Source organism: Acomys minous (assembly GCF_964271855.1).
Source record: "Acomys minous genome assembly, chromosome: 1".
NCBI classification, from domain to species: domain Eukaryota; kingdom Metazoa; phylum Chordata; class Mammalia; order Rodentia; family Muridae; genus Acomys; species Acomys minous.
Window position 1 is genome coordinate 39498323 of NC_140483.1, and position 18560 is coordinate 39516882.

Genomic DNA, 18560 nt, shown 5'->3' on the forward strand with positions numbered 1-18560 from the left:
GCACTTAGCATCCTGGGTATGGCAGTGGACAGTCCACAAGGCCGTTTGGCAGGGGCTGTGAGAGTGTTCTTTTCCCAGCTCTCTCTATGACGCACAGATGGCTTTAGTACATGTTCGATGAGAGTCTTCTGGCCGCATGAAATGAATCAGCTGCTGGAAACCGGTGTTTGCAGCTTTCAGGGACTCCTCAACTCCCACACCAGGCCTGAGGACAAGAGGCAACCAGTTGTTTGCTTGCTTGTGAGGGCTGAGTGCACAGAGGGACCTTCCCCATGGAAACTGGCTCTGCAGGACCCCACAGATGACAGGCAGCACCCTTGGTCCTGGTTTCTCAATATCAATACTACCACATTCAAAAGCATTGCTAGGCGGGCCCTTGGTCCTGGCTTTTCACTATCAACCCTACTATGTTCAAAAGCGTTGCTAGGCGGAATGACAGGCTTTGCTAATCTCAGGTGGAATTGAATCCTCAGAGGGGCTGGCTTCTGGGTTTTTTTGTAGCACGAGCTGCCTCCTGAGCTCCCATTTTTGTTGTTTGAATGCTACTTCCTAGAACCAGGAGATCAGAAGTTTATAGGAGACTTTCATGGACCGGCTTTGCCCCCTTAGTTGTAGGCCCACTCTATAAAGTTCCAGGGTAGTGAGTAGGGAGCTGGACTCTGCATGAGTAAGATCTCGAGGATTCTGCTTTCGGGGAAACAGCTTATAACACAATGGTCTGTCACTCTGAGCCAACTCCGCCCACTCTCTCCATACCTTCTCTGTGTATGGCATAAATGGAGATGCCCACTGAAGGGCAGCAATGTGAGGCTTAATCTCAAGAATGCCTGCTTTGGTTTTTGTTTTTGTTTTTGTCCGTTTTTTTCGAGACAAGGATTCTCTGTGTAGCCTTGGCTGTCCTGGACTTGCTTTGTAGACCAGGATGGCCTTGAACTCTCAGCGAGCCACCTGCCTCGGCCTCCTGAGTGTTGGGATTAAAGGCGTGCACCACCACGCCCAGCCTAAACTCCTGCTTCTTGATAGTCCCTCTAATCCCATGCATTCAAGTGGGCTCTATTTGGCTTTTATAAGCCAAACCGCTTCCTTTCTTCTTCCTCTTCTCCTTCTCCTTCTCCTTCTCCTTCTTCTGTGTCTGCAAGAAAGATTTGTGTAGTGACCTATGCTGATTTTTCCATGAAAGCCCTAATTCTTTATCTTTAATGTCTTCAGCCATTCTGAGTCGGCTAACACAATGAAGCAACTAACAAGGGAAACTGAGGCCTATTCCAAACAAGCGCTCTCATTGGCACGCAAGGCTCTGAGTGGAGGAAGTGGAAGCGGCATCCCAGACAGCTCCGTGGTGCAAGGACTTATAGGAAAGTATGTTCGACCCGGTCCTCATCTGGGTGGCTACAAAAGCTGATTGTGTGTGTGTGTGTGTGTGTGTGTGTGTGTGTGTGTGTGTGTGTGATGCAAACCATACTTGAGGGGCACCACATTACTCTGAAACTATACATTAACAATGAGAGGGAGGGCTGTGTGGGTTTCTGTTCTTCAGGATGGGTGCTGGGAAACTTGTCAAGAATAAGGTATTTCCTTTAAGAGAAAGCAAGTGAGATTGAGAAGGCAGTAAGAGGGTAGAGCCAACTACGATGCCGAGAAACAGTTGATGATCCAGGACAAAAAATAAAGCCAACACACCCAAATAGAGTTCTCATTTGTCAGACTACGTGTGCCTGCATAGAAGGGATATGGCAGTCTGCACGGCACATGTACATTGACTACCAAAATACAGTGTGAAAGATGGCCTGCCAAATTAGGCTGCAGCCTATTGTACTGGCCTGTTGCTGGCCCCCAGGCTTCCCAATAGGTTTGGCATGGACGAGACGTATGAAGGCCAAGTGGAGGTGACTGGAGATGAATACAGTGTGGAAGGCATTGATGGTCAGCCTGGTGGTGCCTTTGTTTGCTATTTGGATGCAGGTCCTGTCCAAACTGCAACTGGCAATAAAGTTTTGGGGGCTATGAAGGGAGCTGTGGATGGAGGCTAGTCTATGCCTCACGGTACCAAACAGTTCCCCAGCTATGACTCTGAAAGCGAGTTCAATGCAGAAGTGCGTCGGAAGCACGGCGTGGGTCAGAATGTCGCAGACTGCATACATTACCTAATGGGGGAAGACAAGGATGCTTATAGGAAACAGTTCCCTCAGCGCACAATGAGCTCCAGACATAATGGAGATGTATAAGAAGGCTTACACTGCAACCCGACAGGATCCAGCCTATGGGAGGGGAAAAGCCCAGAGAGAAATGGAGAAGGGGAGGTGGAACCATGCTAAAATGCCCCTTTCCCAGAAGAAAGATCAGGCGCTCAGAATAAGGCAGGCTTCCTCAGAGCTCAGGAGCAGGCTGCTGAGAGCTAATGCCATTTTCTATGAAGTTGTTCATTTGTTTGTTTTTTAAGATGTATTTATTTATTATTATATATACAGTGTTCTGCTTGCATGTATGCCTGTACACCAGAAAAGGGCACCGGATCGCATTATAGATGGTTGTGAGCCACCACGTGGTTGCTGGGAATCAAACTCAGGACCTTTGGAAGAGCAGGCAGTGCTCTTAACCTCTGAGCCATCTCTCCAGCCCCCTTCCCCTTTTAAAATAAAGATAATAAACTAGCCTGGGGCATGATGGCACATGCCTGTAATCTAGCCTGGTCTACAAAGTGAGTCCAGGACAGCCAAGGCTACACAGAGAAACCCTATCCCAAAAAAACAAACAAACAACAAAAACAAAAACCCAAAAATAAATAAATAAATAAACTTGTTGATCAAGGATAAATAGTAATAATAATAACAACAGAACATAAATAATAGGGGCGAGAGAATGAATGTGACTTTGAGGAAAGTAAACATTTTTAAGACTAATAAAACAAAGGTTGTGGTAAACTTATGTTCTGACTGAGACATGACAATACAGGGAGAGATGGTCCCCCTCTGGTTTATGGAGGCATATATAAACCCATGTGACAGGGCTGGCAACAGAAAAATAACATTTATATTATCAGTCATTGGGAAGCTTGAGTTGTTCTCTTATCAAACCTATACAAGCTTATAAGGGTTGTATTTCGATTGTAGGGAGAGTCACATATCAAACATATAACCTCGCTTGTTTATCCGGCTTTACTCTAACTGCTTGTACACAGACGAAGAGTGAGAGAGGGGGATGGAATGTGAGTCCCTTTGTAGCCCTTGCTGGCTTACAACTTACTGTGTAGACCAGGCTGGTCTTGAACTCACAGAGATCTACTTGTCTCTGCCTCCTGAACTCTTTGATAATCATGCCTGGCCCAAGTACATATTTTTTAGACAATAGGATGAATTTTTGCTTCTGTACAAAGAATACATTCTGCCACATGTGGTTGTGCATACCTGCAATCCTAGTTCTCGGAGGCAGAGGCAGGAGGATTGCAGTAAGTTTCTGGCCAGCCAAATCTATGTCATGAGACCCTGTCCCAAATAAATAATAAATAAATAAATAAATAAATAAATAAATAAATAAATAGTAAGTTTTCAAGGTTTGCCGTGCACTATTACTATTTTTATTATTATTATTATCATTATTATTGACCATCTACTTTTCCTCCCTACAGATTAGAGAAAACCAAGTCCCTGGCCCAGCAGCTGTCGAGGGAAGGCACCCAAGCCAACACTGAAGCTGATAGGTCTTATCAGCACAGTCTCCGCCTCCTGGATTCAGCATCTCAGCTTCAGGGAATCAATGATCTGTCCTTTCAGGTGAGGCCGCTCATCCTGTGCTCACGACGCGCAGACACATGGCCATGAAGACGTCCTTCTCTAGGGATTTCATAACAGCATCCAACCTTTCGGCTTCTCCTCCACTTTGACCATGTCAGTCGACATCACGTGACTGTAATGCAGTATCTAAGGCAACTGACTTATTAGAAGAAAGGGTTTCTTTAGCTTAACACATGGGTGATGACTCATATTCAAACCATAGCACTGACTTCGGGCTTTGTGGTAGGGAGAAAGAACACAGGTGCTTTCCACCATCCAATACCTTGTTCTTGATCCCACCTGACTCTGAAAGGCAAAGGGACTTGGATGTTTAATCTTGAACGTGTTAGCGGAGGAAAGTTTTCTATCTCCTCCCCAGTTCTGGGGACCCTCAAATTGAAACCAGTGGGAAATCATTATGGAATCTGATACATTTCTCTTTATTGCCAACAAGAAGACTTTGCTATCAAAAGGTTTGCATTTCTTTTTCCACCATTGATCTCCTTAGTTACCGCAACCTTGCAGAACTAAGTTCATCTGCATATATACAGCTAAAGACAGTGATTCCCCATAGAGATACACTCCATGAATAGATAAAATAATTGTTTTAAAGAGAATGTTTTTAAAGAGCAGAGACAAAACTTACTATTTTCTTGGGAGACCTACTGCCTGCCTCTCTTTGGCACCCTGTCTTATTTCTGGTATGCTTTGGGTCTTGAGGGCCAGTGTCCGCTTTCTTGGCTTCTTAAGGCTGGCCACTGTTTTCAAATGGTGACAACAGGTCATGAAGCTGGTGTGATAGCGTGGAAGCAGACCATCAGACTCGTTCCTATCTGTGTGCCCACAGGTGGAAGCAAAGAGGATCAGACAGAAAGCTGATTCTCTCTCAAACCTGGTGACCAGACAAATGGATGCGTTCACACGTGTGCGAAACAATCTGGGGAACTGGGAAAAAGAAACACAGCAGCTCTTACAGACTGGAAAGGACAGGAGACAGGTACCCTCTGTTAATCCCTTCACTTGGTCAGAATGCTGGCTATGCAAGTGAAGATGGCCAGAGTCACTACCAGAAACCCTCCGAAGGTTACCAGGTAACCAAGGAGTAACCAAGATTGGAGTTTTGATGGAATTAGCCGTGCCCACTGAATCAGCATTTGGACCTAGGAAAAGGACCCTGGCCATCTAGGTCTCATCTGGTCCAAGTCTGTCTACTATCTTGGTTTCGAGGTTTAAACTATGCCCTAGTTTAAACACTAGGAAATACCTAATGTTTACCATTGTGATTTGCAAAACTATTCCCACCCCTGGTGGTGGAAAGAGTCGGAGACTCTCCTCTAAAAGGCGTAGATTGTTGACTTACAAACTTTGTTCCTGGTTGGAGTGTAGCTAGAGGGCCCTGCTCCAGCACCCTTAGACTGGGGTGAGTCACAGCACTCTGTGTCACGGAGAAGTTGTGTCAGGGTGATTTTGTTAGCAGGAATGCACTTATTCTAAGCTTGTTCTGGCTATTTCCAGACTTCAGAGCAACTGCTTTCCCGTGCCAACCTTGCTAAGAGCAGAGCCCAAGAAGCACTGAGTATGGGCAACGCCACTTTTTATGAAGTTGAGAATATCTTGAAGAACCTCAGAGGTTAGTGCTGTGATACCCAGGGTGGCAGTTTTAAAGGTGCACTGATGACTCACTGAAGTCCTCATTTACCTCCGTAAGTGGTGGCTGTGTTGGGTTATTAATAGCTGCTTAGTCACTATCTTTCTAAGGTAATAATGATCTCACTCATACTTGATGTAGGTAATGGAGGTTAATTCCCCCAGTGCCAGGAGTCTTGAGTTCTGATCCTTACTGTACCCTTTTACCAGGTTAAGTTCTTTGTGGGACCTTTCTAGATTCTTGTGTCCTCCTTAAGGAGATCTCTAAGTTCTTTCTCATCCAGTATATCACTACTGTGTTGATATTTTCCTTTTCTTGGATGGCCTCATTGGTTCCAGTATGGTTGCTCTGAGGTAATGACATGTGGTTCCCAGGGGTTTGGGGTGTGCCTTGAAGTCATTTGGTTTAAATTTCAGCATTATTCACTAACAAACAAGAGAGAAAGAAACATCTCTAAAGTCTTGGGATTCTCTTCATACAAAGTCCCTCTGTACCTGTTGTGACAGCACCCCAACTCTATGACCAAGCTCTGAACTCTGTGACCACATCCCCAACTCTGTGACCACACCCCAACTCTGTGGCCATACTCCTAACTCTGAGACTATACCCCAGCTCTGTGAAGACACCCCAACTCTGCTCATTGTATTCAGGCTTGGCCTTAGATCTTCTGGCTTTGGAGAATTACCTGTTCTTTGCCCACTTTGCCACTTTGTGTGTTGAAATCTTTGCAGTGGTGGGGACCCAGGACAGGCTGACTGTCAATGGCTCCTCCAATACCTCACTTGAGATTCTTTCTCTTGGGAAAGAACTAGTAATCCCAGCCACAACACCCCACATCTCCACCTTTAGCCAATAATTATCCTCTTTCAGGAATTTTTCCTCAAAACATCAGGCTCTCTTATTCAGTAGTAATGTACAGTCCTTGTCTCTGTGGCAATAATTTTGTGGGGTTTTTTTTCTTCATTTCAGAATTTGATCTTCAGGTTGAAGATAGAAAAGGAGAGGCTGAAGAGGCCATGAAGAGACTCACTTATATTAGCCAAAAGGTTGTAGATGCCAGTGACAAGACCCAGCAAGCAGAAACAGCCCTGGGGAGCGCCGCTGCTGACACCCAACGGGCAAAGAATGCAGCTAGCGAGGCCCTGGAGATCACCGGCGAGATAGAGCAGGTAAAGAAGCTGTGACTATCCGGGCTCTCACCGGCAGTGCCCAACACCACATTGCCTCAGGGAGAGAAAGCTTCAGCTCAGTTCAACCCCTACTGCTCAGAGTCCTGATGGTCTACAGCAGTCTCACCCTTCAGCTGGATGGCTTCAGTCACTGGCTAGCAGCTAACACACCACATTCAGCACTGTAGGAACCATCCACAGTTGGTTACCCTGGGGGTTTCTAAGGCTGCTATCAGAAAATGCTGTGAAAAACGGAAATGACTTTCTCATCATTCTAGAGGCTGGAATCCAAACTTAGAGAGTTGGCAGGGCTGCACTCCTGGCGTCTCCAGGGAGAGCTCTTCCATCCCTCTTCCTGGCTGCTGAGGATGGCAGGCAATCTTTGGTCTTCCCTTGCTCACAGCTCTGTCAGTCTACTCTCTGCTTGTGTGATCCCATGAGTCCTCTGTCATCTCTTCCCCCTTCCTTTTCCCTTTCTCCCTCCTTATCCCCTTTCCTCCCTCTCTTCTTCCTCTCCCTCTTCTTCATCATCATCTTCTTTAAGACATGGCCTCACTATGTAGCCTAGGTTGACCACTGTGTTCAAATCTCACTCCCCACCTCTTCCTCCTCCTCTTCCTCCTCCTCCTTCTTGTGTTTTGAGACAGGGTTTCTCTGTGTGTAGCCCCGACTGTCTTGGAACTTGCTTTGTAGACCAGGCTGGCCTCAAACTCACAGAGATCCACCTGCCTCTCCCTCCCAAGTGCTGGGATTAAAGGTGTGTGCCACCACTGCCTGGCTCAATCTCCTCTTATAAGAAGACAATCAATCAAACCAGGCGATGGTGCCAAGAGCCTTTAATCTCAACACTCAGAAGGCAGAGGCAGAGGCAGAGGCAGGTGGATCTCTATGAGTTAAGGGCCAGCCTGGTCTAGAAAGCAAGTTCTAGGACTGCCAGGGATACACACAGAGAAACCATGTCTTGAAAAACAAAACAAAAACAAACAAAAAACAGAAGAAGGAGGAGGAGAAGAGGAGGAAGAGGAAAAGAAGGAGGAGGAGAAGGAAGAGGAGAAGAAGATATTTACAACAGCCAGTTTTCAGATAAGGTCACCCTGTGAGTTGAGGGACAAAGGCTCGTATCCTTGCTCACGCTGGGTAAGGTCTCTGCCTCAGAGAAACATCCCTATCCCTTGGGGCTTCAGCATCTGTTTTAGGTGCTAAATTGAACTTGTACCAGTTGTCATGAGTGCTTTGATTCTCGGTATGAAATCCTGGGGCTCTAGAGCTTCTGTACCCGATGTCTGAGCTCAGCCTCCTTGTTTCATTCTGTCTTCCACTGAGTATGCTTGGTGCTAGGAACAGAGATAAAGACCTAGCGCCTTGCTTGAAAGTGCACTTGGGGAACTGGGGTAACCGGCTGCACTTTGCTTAGAGCCCACATCACCAGCTACAGTGGAAGGAATGCTTCTTGGCTAAGAGACAGCCCCTTCTCACTTAAGCACAGCATCTCGAGAGCTGGTACCACTCCAGAAAGCCCAGAGGGAGCTCATGGTATCCAGACTATTTGACCTCACTTTCAGACCGCTCGGTAACCTACAAAAATAATTTCTGATTTCCCTTGAGGCCAGTTTCATGTCCCTTCCTTTATGCTGCATCTAGCATAAAGATTCCTGTGATTGTTTGATTGTAGCTTAATGATGAAGGTGTTGATGAGCCTTTCCCTAGCGAAGACAAAACCCTACCTCTCTAGCTAAACTCTAAGCCCAACTGTCTTGGGGAAATCCTTGTAAAGTTGTTCCAAAGACCAGGGCAGTAAAGGACCACGACAGAGCATGATGTTTCTTGTCCTCTGGATTTTCCCAGACGCTTTCCTGATTGTGGTAAAACTTTTCTTTCTAAGCACTGCACTAAAAGGAAACAGTATTTCTGCATTGGCCCTCCTAGTCTCTAGAGAGCTAGCCTAGAACTAACTTGCTTGAGGCCTGGCCTGGGGAAGGGAGTGTCCTCAAGTCTGACTCTCTCATTGTTCATCTGACGAACTCCATCAGAGCCAGGCTGCAGCTGTAGTTTTTCTACATTTGTCCTTGGGAAGTTTTGAGCCTCACCCTCTCTCTCCTTCCGTCCCTGGCCTCCTTTTATTCTCCCAGGAGATAAGGAGTCTGAACCTGGAAGCCAATGTGACAGCAGATGGGGCTTTGGCCATGGAAAAGGGACTGGCCACTCTGAAGAGTGAGATGAGAGAGGTGCAGGGAGAGCTGGCCAGGAAGGAGCTGGAGTTTGACGCAGATAAAGACTCAGTGCAGCTGGTGAGTGATGGCTTCTTCCCACGTGAGCTCTCTTTAAAATTGCCCAGACAAAAATAACCTCTCAGACACCTTTGTACTCACTTGTCCTCAGGTGATTACGGAAGCCCAGCAAGCTGATGCCAGAGCCAAAAGTGCCGGAGTTACCATCCAAGACACGCTCGACACACTGGACAGCATCCTACACCTGATAGGTCTGTGCGGCATCCTCAGCTTTTCACCCAGGGACTTCCCAGAAGACTCAGTGTTCTTAGTCCTGATTGATGGGGGTGTCAGTTTTCCCTAAGAACATCTGGCAATCTGCTTTGTCTCAGGGCCCAGACACTTTACGTTTTCTCTGTTGGTAAAACAACTCTAAGATGAGTCATGGAGTACTTGTTGTATCTGGAAGTAAAGGTCTGTGAGTCAGAGAACTGGGTGTGTCCCAGGAACCTCCCAGAGGACTGGTCAGCTGGAGGGTCCTGCTAAGGAGTTTGGTCTTGATCCTGAGGTCCCTCCCTGCCTGCCCTCCCTCACCCCACCCCTCCACCACTCCACCCCACCCCTGCCCCGGGCAGTTTTAAGCTGGAGAGTAACATCAGCATTGCTCTAGGCAGGGGAATTTAGAGAGAGGCAGAGAATAGCCAGGCAGTGGTGGCACACGCCTTTAATCCCAGCACACGGGAGGCAGAGACAGGCGGATCACTGTGAGTTCAAGGCCAACCTGGTCTACAAAGCAAGTCCAGGACAGCCAAGGCTACACAGAGAGACCCTGTCTCAAAAAAACAAAACAAACAAACAAAAAAAACAAAGGCAGAGAATGAATACCACCTAGGGAGCTGTTGAAAGCCCAACAAGCCAGCAGGAGGCAGCTACGAGGCAGTAGACCCAGGGACAGGAAAAGTGTGGAAGAAAAAACTCCCATATCTGCTGAATCTGATGTTGTTCCTCCCAAGACAAGCCTATAACCTGCTATGACCAACTGGGCAAACAAGAGCCTCCTGGATAGACACCCAGGGGAAATATCCAAAGAGCAGGGGATACTGGGAGACACTGCAAATTTTAGGGTATAATAGATTTACTGGCACACTATGGTGAGGAATCAGGTTTTCCCATAGTTGTTCCCCAAAGAATTAATTAACTGACCTTAGTCAACAGTCTGAATCTGGGAGCTGGAGTGATGATGGCTCGCTGTCTAGCAACACTTGCTGCTTGTTCTTCCAGAGGATCCCATTTTGGTTCCTAGTACCCATGTTGGGCAGTGCATAGGCATCTGTTACTCCAGGGCCATCTGATACCCTTTCTGGCTTCCACAGGCACCTGCACACATAGACACCACACACACACACACATACACACACACACTTCATTTTCAAAAATTTAAAGTCTAACTTTAAGTAGTTAATAGAGGGCCCTCGTCAATGGAGACTGTAGTGGTCAGGGAATAGGAACTGGGCCCCATATCGCCATGACATCCAGGAGAAGCCTTAGCTGTGCCTCACCAGTTCAGTAGAACAACCCCAACCCCAGATTGCCTGGTAGAGAATTACCATCACACTGACCGAGAAGGCAGAATCATCTGTGTTGTTACGCTAATGGGTCTGTTTGTGATCCAGTGAGCCTGGAGAGTAAGATGTCCTCTAAAGATTAAAGATACAATCTCTCCTCAGTTGAGATTTTAGCAGCGTGGCTTAGCATTCTAAAAATGGTAATGAAATTAATGGAGCCTTTAAAGGGAAAATAAGTAGGAGGGAGGGTAGTGGGAACTGCAAAGCGTTTACTATATGTCAGGTACTGTGCCAGGAGCTCTCATGGCACAGCCATTTAAGTCTTGCTAGCATTCTGGGAGATGGACTTTTATTCTTTTGCTTCATAGGAAGACAAACTAAGGCTGCCTAGCGCAAGGCAAACTGTGGGGCAGGGTTCACACTGAATGTGGCTTCCCCTACAGGTGTTATTTCATCCCCAAACTTTAACTGTCCGTGCTTGTCATGGAACCCCGAATTCTTGAATTTTGCTATGAAGAGTTAACAGTTTCATCGTGGTATAATTTCTGCTCTAGCGCTCTCTTGAGTTTTGGGATAGTAACTCATTAAGTACAATTAGTTCATGCATTTAAACACTAGCTCTGGACTTGAGAGAATTGACTCTCACACGTTTTCCTCTGACCTTTACACGTGTCTGTGGCATGTGCGTGCGTATGCGCGCGCACGCACACACACACACACACACACACACACACACACAAACACACACACATGAGAGAGAGAGAGAGAGAGAGAGAGAGAGAGAGACTTTAAAATATTAGGAGAAAGCAAGTCCTATCACAGCAACTCAGATATGTGAGGCAACCTTGAGTGTGAAGTCACCGGAAGCTGTTCAAATCCACTTGAACTAAATATATATGGCTAAGCACCCTCATGTTGACATAGGCTTTATATAGTATGTGGGTAGAATATACCTGAATAAACACAGTGACATTTGCCATTGGAAATAAACAGACACCTAGCCAGGTCCCCACTGTTTCAAGCCAAAATGAAGTCTCACACCATTCTCCAGCAGCTGGACGCCATCCCCTGAATAGCTGAGCGTATCTTGGCCTCTGTAAACCCTGACGCTCAGCCTGTTTCTAAAAGGTCTCCTAACAGAAAACAGCAAGACATTCCCTCAGAGTGATACAGAAAGCCTGTTTGGAGTTAGTTCAGGTGCCAGGGGTGAGCTGTGTCAGGCAGTGACCTCAGATGGTGCTCAGCCCCTCTAGTCTTCAGCCTTCCCTTCCCGCACCATCTGTTATTTTGACTCAATAGAACTCCAAACTTACCTCATTGCTGCATGGCGGCGCTCTGAGTCTAGAACTAGGTTGTTCACAGTGCAAATGCTTGCCTGTGTTCTCAGAAATTAAGAATTGCTCTTAATTTAAAGTAAAACCATCTCAGTAGATAGCATGCTGTTTTCTTTGGGCATGTGGAATCAAGAATTTGTTAAAGCTGGCGATGGTGGCGCACGCCTTTAATCCCAGCACTCAGGAGGCAGAGGGAGGTGGATCTCTATAAATTCGAAGGCCAGCCTGGTCTACAAAGAGAGTTCCAGGACAGCCAGGGCTACAGAGAAACGATGTCTCCAAAATCCACACACACACACAAAGAATTTGTTAAGATTTCAGAAGTGTACATGTGAGCTCACCACAGCGATTAACACCTCCCTTGTTCCCTTAAATAGAGCAGCCTGGCAGTGTGGACGAGGAAGGGCTGCTGTTGTTAGAACAGGAGCTGTTCCGAGCCAAGACCCAGATCAACAGCCGGCTGCGGCCCTTGATGTCTGAGCTGGAGGAGAGGGCGCGGCGACAGAGAAACCACCTCCATCTGCTGGAGACAAGCATAGATGGGATTCTGGCTGATGTGAAGAACCTGGAGAACATTCGAGACAACCTGCCCCCAGGCTGCTACAATACTCAGGCTCTTGAGCAACAGTGAAGCTGCCATAGAGATTGGTCCGCTGCGGTGAGGGACACAGACCTCAGGGGTCAGGAGCCATCTCATGCGGATGGGCTGGGCTCAGGATATTTGAAGATGTTTAATGGGTTTGTTGCAGGTCTCTCAGACCCAGTTCCATCCCTGGTGACCCGTGGGTACGTGGATGTCTTCCTGTACCAATATGGTACTGTTTGCTCCCTGATGCTGGCTGACAATGAGGCGGACAGCATTGGATATGAGACCGATCGGGGAACCAACTGCACCAACAAATGTTGACCTCAGAACAGTCCTAAACTGAGTCCTGGGATAGAAAAAAGTTCTGCAGCGTATGTCAGGACAGGAAATCTAATCCCACTGTGGCCAGTAAAGCATTCTTGCTTTACCCACTATAAGTTCTTGTTGACCAGATTTTCTCCACTGCCTACCCAGTACACAAGTATGTCCTCTACTTTCAAGCTGAGTGCTGTTAGATATGGTGGGCCTAGGACCTGGAGCAATGGTGCCTGCTGCCACCCTCTTACCTTCATGCTCTCGGCCTGGGTGTGGCATCCTTTTTCCAGAACAACTTAGAGACTGTATTTTTATGAAAGCATTTTTTTTTTAAACCAGCCAAGCAATCTTTGGGAAATTATTTCCTTTGAGTTTCAGAGTAATATAAGAAAATGTGTCTTGGGCATTAAAGGAAATAGAATTATCTAAAAGATATATTCATCTTAATCCAATCCTCCTTTACAAACACTAAAGCTCATATACATCTGAGTGTTGTGTCTTTTCTCTCTTTCCCTACATCAGGGATAATCCATCCTTCTAACACGTATTTATTGAGTCCCTACTATGTGCCAGGGGTGAGTGGAACGGTACCGACATTATCTACCCTCGTGGAATTGACTGTCTAGTGAGAAGGACAAACATTAAAAGTAATAAATGGAAACTCCCAAGCCTTGTCCATTGCGAGTGGCATTTATTGCAGTCGCCCTTGGGTTTGAAACCTCTTTTCTCGGTAGAACGTGTGTTGCAAGACAGCCCCATGGAGGTGCTTGAGTGAGGGCAAACTGAACTCGCTCTGGGTTGTCCACGCTTTCTGTGTTCCATCCGCTCCCTCCGCCTCTTCCCACAACAGACAGTTGCAACAGATGCTTGCATCAGGGCAAGACCAGTGGGGATTGCCCAAGGAGCCCGAGTCACTTGCAACTCAGCTTGGAAGACTTCCATACTGTTTCACTCTGCATTCCCTCATCCTTTCATGGATATGTATTAAATAAAGAAGGAGTGTTAGATGCTGGAGAAGAGATTCTGATTTTATTAAACTCTTGGTCTGGGATGGAAGCACATTGGGTGTGAACATCCTCTCCTAATGTTGATGGCTCTAGAGTTAGCATCTTCAATTCCTCTGAGCCCTACTTTGCCCTTTCCAACTGTGAGAGCATCTCTTAAGATTTAGATGATGCTGCATCCTAAGCATGAAGATTTCTTTCTAGGACAATCCAAACTGGGTGGAAGCTATAATTAATGTTCTTGCTCTTTTTCATCTACTATACAATAAGGGTGAAATCAGTAGTTTATGCTGTCCGATAAGTCACAATTCAGTAAGTTAAAGTCTAAGTTGTCCTTTGCCCAGGGAGCTGAGGAGCTGACTCTGCTTTGTTTACCGTGACCCCTAAGTTCTGAGAGGTCTGATGACTTGGCCCTTCATGGAAGTAGTCTGATAATTCTATCTTAGCATGCAAACTTCCTGCAGTAATTTAAGCCCTACCATTTGTAATACATGATTTCTAAAACGGCTTTGGGAGGTGGAGGAAGACAAAGAACAGAAATGACACACCTGGGAAGCCTTTGTAGGCCAGGATGGGGAGGCCTTAAGCTCTATTTTTTTTTCCAAGCCCATATTATTATAAATTTCCAGGGGTTCCTTGAAAGAAAGCCATTTTTCAGTGACAAGTCTACACTATGAAAGAGGAGTACACACTGTTGGGTTAGCTCTACCTCTGAAATCATAAAGGTTCCACCACTGGATGATGGCTAAGAAACTTATGAGAATTAGGGTGGAGATGTAGTTCAGTTGGTAGAGTTCCTGCCTAGCATGAACAATGTTCAGGATCTGCTCCCCAGCACCAAAGAAACCAAACAGGCTATGGTCACACAGCTGAGATCCCAGGACTCTGAAGGTGGGGACAAGAGGACCAAGAAATATCATTCTCGGCTACAGAGTGAGTTTGGGGCTGGCCTGGGATACAGGAGACCATGTCTCAAAAAAAAAAAAAAAGTTTATAAGGATGTCTTCCTTGGCAAGTGGCACTGATCTCACTAGAGATGGGTAGTGAAAAGTGACTGGACTTCTGGGATAGAAATGCCGCCTTTGTTTTTGAGACCCTGAAAACTGGCTTTAAGGAGAAGAAAAACTATGGCTGAGAAGTAGTTTACTCCGAGCCTAGAGCTAGTCCTGATCTGACCCTGCCGATGGAAAGGATGTTTTGTTTTGTTTTTTGAGTTCTTGTCATTATTCATATTTCTTTTATGTCTCCCCTGAGGGTTTCTGGTAACTGTGCTCTCGGTAGACTATTGCACCCGAGCTTCCCTCCCGTGGCTCGCAGCGGTGAGAGGGGAGCAGAAATGAACCTGCCCCAGACGCTGATGCCTCCGGCAGATGGAGTGCTCGTGTTATTCCAGCACCTGGTTTCTTTCTAGGACTCTAAGGAGGCTGGGAAAAGGTCAAAAGATACTTAGTCCTGACCACTGTTTGGAACAAATCTCAAGGACCACGGCCATGTTTATCACATTGTCTCTCAGTGTTTTGCACGCTCATGGGAATGTTATGGGTTTGCACTGGGCTTTAGTTTTCCCACTTGGAAAATAAAATTTCTCTTCCTTCTTTGTACTACTGGCCACATAGAACTTCAAGGAGATCCCAAAGTGTAAAGCTTCATGATTGGTCACAAGGAAACAAATGCGTATATATGTGTTACGCTGTGTTGCGTATATGTTTTTTATGATGGTATAAGTTAGGAAATCAAACTAGTGTTTATATTTAATTTTAAACACAATCATCGTTATGCACTCAGGGTGGGGGAGGTGCTGTGGTTAGCTTTGTGAACAAAACAGCAAATATAAACAACAGTGACCAACTTACAGGGTAGATCAAGTTTCCTTGCGATATGACGTGAAACCCCACATGGATACACACAAAGCTGGCTAGTCTCAGTTTAAAGAAAAAGAAGGAGGAGGAGGAGGAGGGTGGGGGGGGAGGAGAGAAAGGAGGAGGAGGGTGGGGAGGAGTGAGTAGGAGGGGGGAGGACCTAAGAATCCTAAAACCAAAGGATTGCAGAACAGAACAAAATGATTCTGGCAAGTATTTAAACCCTTAACTTGGAACATGGAACTGCTGTTTCACCTTCTGAGTCACAGCTGGTGCTTGAGAAACAGTAACCAAGGACACCTGTCAGACCCAGCCAAGCTAGACATGCGTGAGCGTGACCATTCCTTAGTGAAGAGCTTTCATGCCAAAAACCTAAGCAAGGTTTTAATTTTTACAGATATATTTGTACGCCATAAAGTACTAATTTTAGTAACCCAAGTCACCAGTCATGGGAGCACACCAGCTAGAATCCTGGCACTTGGGAGGTTGGTTGAGGAAGACCAGGAGTTCAAGGCTGTCATCAGCAACCAAGCAAGTTGGAGGCCAGCCTGGGCCACATAAGACTGTCTAAAAAACTGATCAAACAAATGACTGAAATTACCCAAGTGTGGACCATGTGGGTTGGTCAGGATCTTAGGTTTAAATTTTTTTTCTTTAATCATTTAAAAAACTGAGTTTCTGTGGTACATTTACACTACGGAATACTACTCAGCTATTAAAAACAAGGAAATCCCGAAATTTGTGGACAAATTGATGGAACTAGAAATGATCATCCTGAGTGAGTTAACCCAGAAGCAGAAAGACTCACATGGTATACTCACTTATAATTGGGCACTAGCCCAAGAGGCATGTCCTATGAAAGTCTTCACTTACAAGGAGATTGAGATAGATGTGAGGACATCCTATTGGGACTCTAGGTAAGAGAAGCATGGGAGAATAGGGAAATAGAAGGATCCAGAGGGTCCTAGAAACCTACAAGAAGAACATCATGATGGGCAGATCTGGGCCCAGAGGTTCTGCTCAAGCTACTGCACCAACCAAGACAATATATGCAGTAAATGTCGAGCCCCTACTCAGATCTAGTCAATGGACAGGACATTCTCCACAGTTGAGTGGAGAGTGAGGACTGACTCAGATGAACTCTGGTGCCCCATAATTGACCACTTCCCTGTGGCGGGGAGGCCTGGTGGCACTCAGAGAAAGAATAAGCAGGCTACCAAGATGAGACTTGACAGCCTATGACCGTAGTGGGGGAGGAGGCCCCCCTCGGTCACAGACCTAGGGGAGGGGAATAGGGTGAAAGCGGGAGGGAGGGAGGAATGGGGTACAAGGGATGGGATAACAATTTAGATGTAATCTGAATAAATTAAATAAAAAATAAAATTAAATAAAAAATTTTTTTTAATTAAAAAAAACCTGAGTTTATGGCGCATGCCTGCCATCCCAGCACTTGGGAGTCAGGATCAAGTGGATCTCTATGAGTTTGAGGCCAGTCTGGTCCAGGGCAGCCAAAGCTAAAACAGAGAAACCCTGACTCAAAATGCCAAAAAGGAGAAGAAATAGATGAACTCATGTGTACCATGTGAATACAATGCCCACAGAGGCCAGAATAAGGCATTGGATACCCAGGAACTGGAGTTACAGACAGTTGTGAACCACCACATAGGGGAATTGAACACTGGACTTCTGTGAGAGCAAGAGTACCTGATGAACCACACATCTCTCTAGTCTGTAAGGCTTATGGGTTTTGTTTTGTTGTTTTTTTAAAGACAGGGTTTCTCTGTTTAGCCTTGACGATCCTGGACTCACTTTGTAGACCAGGCTGGCCTCTAACTCACAGCGATCCGCCTGCCTCTGCCTCCCAAGTGCTGGGATTAAAGGTGTGCACCACCATGCCCGGCCAAGGTTTATGTTTCTTAAACCGAGAAAATTTAGTTGTAAACCTGTAAATTATTTGCATAATTTACAAATTATCCTCCTCTATATTGTGTGTGGACAAGATCACTCTGTGTGTGTGTGTGTGTGTGTGTGTGTGTGTGTGTGTGTGTGTGTATTTGAAACAATGTCCTACTATGGAGCTTAGGCTGACTTTATTTGTCAGGGAGGCTGTGTATGCCACAGTGGGCCTGTGGAGATCGGAGAACAATTTACTGGAGTTGGTTCTCTCCTTCAATCCTGAGGATTCCAGGGATTGAACTTGGGTTGTCAGGGATGACATCAAGTGCCCCCCCTCCCCCCCCCCCCCCGCCCACACCCATGTGGCACCAGCTAGACTAGGCTGGACATCACGTACTCTAAGCATATTTTTACAACTGTTACCACCCACCAAGTAAAAGCAGGGAGAAAATGTGATTACTTCTCAGAGTGACTCACAGGGAAGCATCTGGACAAAGACACAAGACTCTAGTACCATTGTCTGATTTTATTAACATTAACATAACTGATAAAAGTCTTGCCCATGACTACTCTAGCAACGAAACTCTACTCAAAAAATATTTCACTGTGAAATGGTATTGCAACTCGAATGCAGTTTTTATTAATGAGTTGACTTCCATAAAGTAAATCTCACTCTTAAATTAGCAGACAATATGATATTTTTTTTAAAAAAAGAAAGAAAACAAACAAACAAACAAACAAACCCAAAGCTTCCTCCTCCCCATTCCAAGCCCACGAGGATCAAGCTGAGCTGCGGGCCCTGGGACTCCACTGAAGGTGGTACGAAAGGGCTACAACTTGGATCTAGTACACTGGAACAGGCTACTAGGACACATCCAAACATACACTACACAGAAACCACATAAGGGGTTGAATTCACCAGCCGGCTCACAGAAAGGTGCAGGTGGGATCGGCAGGGCAGAGAACCCCCGTCCTCCTCACCATAGGCCATCTCCAAGGTGGCTTAATTACATAAGTTACAAAATCATCCCAGCTCCTCTTTCCCTTCTCTCCTGCTGTCACCTGGGGGAGAGGTCCTGGGCTGGTTTTGCATTGCTGTTTTTGTTTTTAGACAAGGTCTCACATGCCCAGAGGCTGGGCTTGAACTCCTGTTTCCTCCCGCCTCCACCCCTCAGCCCTGGGATCATAGGCGTGTCCCACCCCACCT

At 46.1% G+C, this 18560-nt stretch overlaps 1 protein-coding gene and 1 pseudogene across 2 annotated transcripts in view; both read left to right on the forward strand.

The window, feature by feature from the left end:
- The window catches only part of LAMC2 (laminin subunit gamma 2), a 65766-nt gene extending 52504 nt beyond the window's left edge, over positions 1 to 13262 (forward strand). The window contains exons 16-23 of the mRNA XM_084792168.1: positions 1210 to 1359; positions 3626 to 3770; positions 4618 to 4767; positions 5286 to 5400; positions 6388 to 6587; positions 8717 to 8875; positions 8967 to 9066; positions 12071 to 13262. Coding sequence (XP_084648294.1) covers positions 1210 to 1359; positions 3626 to 3770; positions 4618 to 4767; positions 5286 to 5400; positions 6388 to 6587; positions 8717 to 8875; positions 8967 to 9066; positions 12071 to 12324 — 1273 coding nt within the window. The 3' untranslated portion in view covers positions 12325 to 13262. The remainder of the gene's footprint in view (positions 1 to 1209; positions 1360 to 3625; positions 3771 to 4617; positions 4768 to 5285; positions 5401 to 6387; positions 6588 to 8716; positions 8876 to 8966; positions 9067 to 12070) is intronic.
- On the forward strand, positions 1539 to 2557 carry LOC311596838 (large ribosomal subunit protein uL18-like; annotated as a pseudogene). Its single transcript has 2 exons — positions 1539 to 1591; positions 1724 to 2557. The product of its transcript is annotated as a large ribosomal subunit protein uL18-like (transcript).
- Positions 13263 to 18560: the final 5298 nt, after the last annotated feature.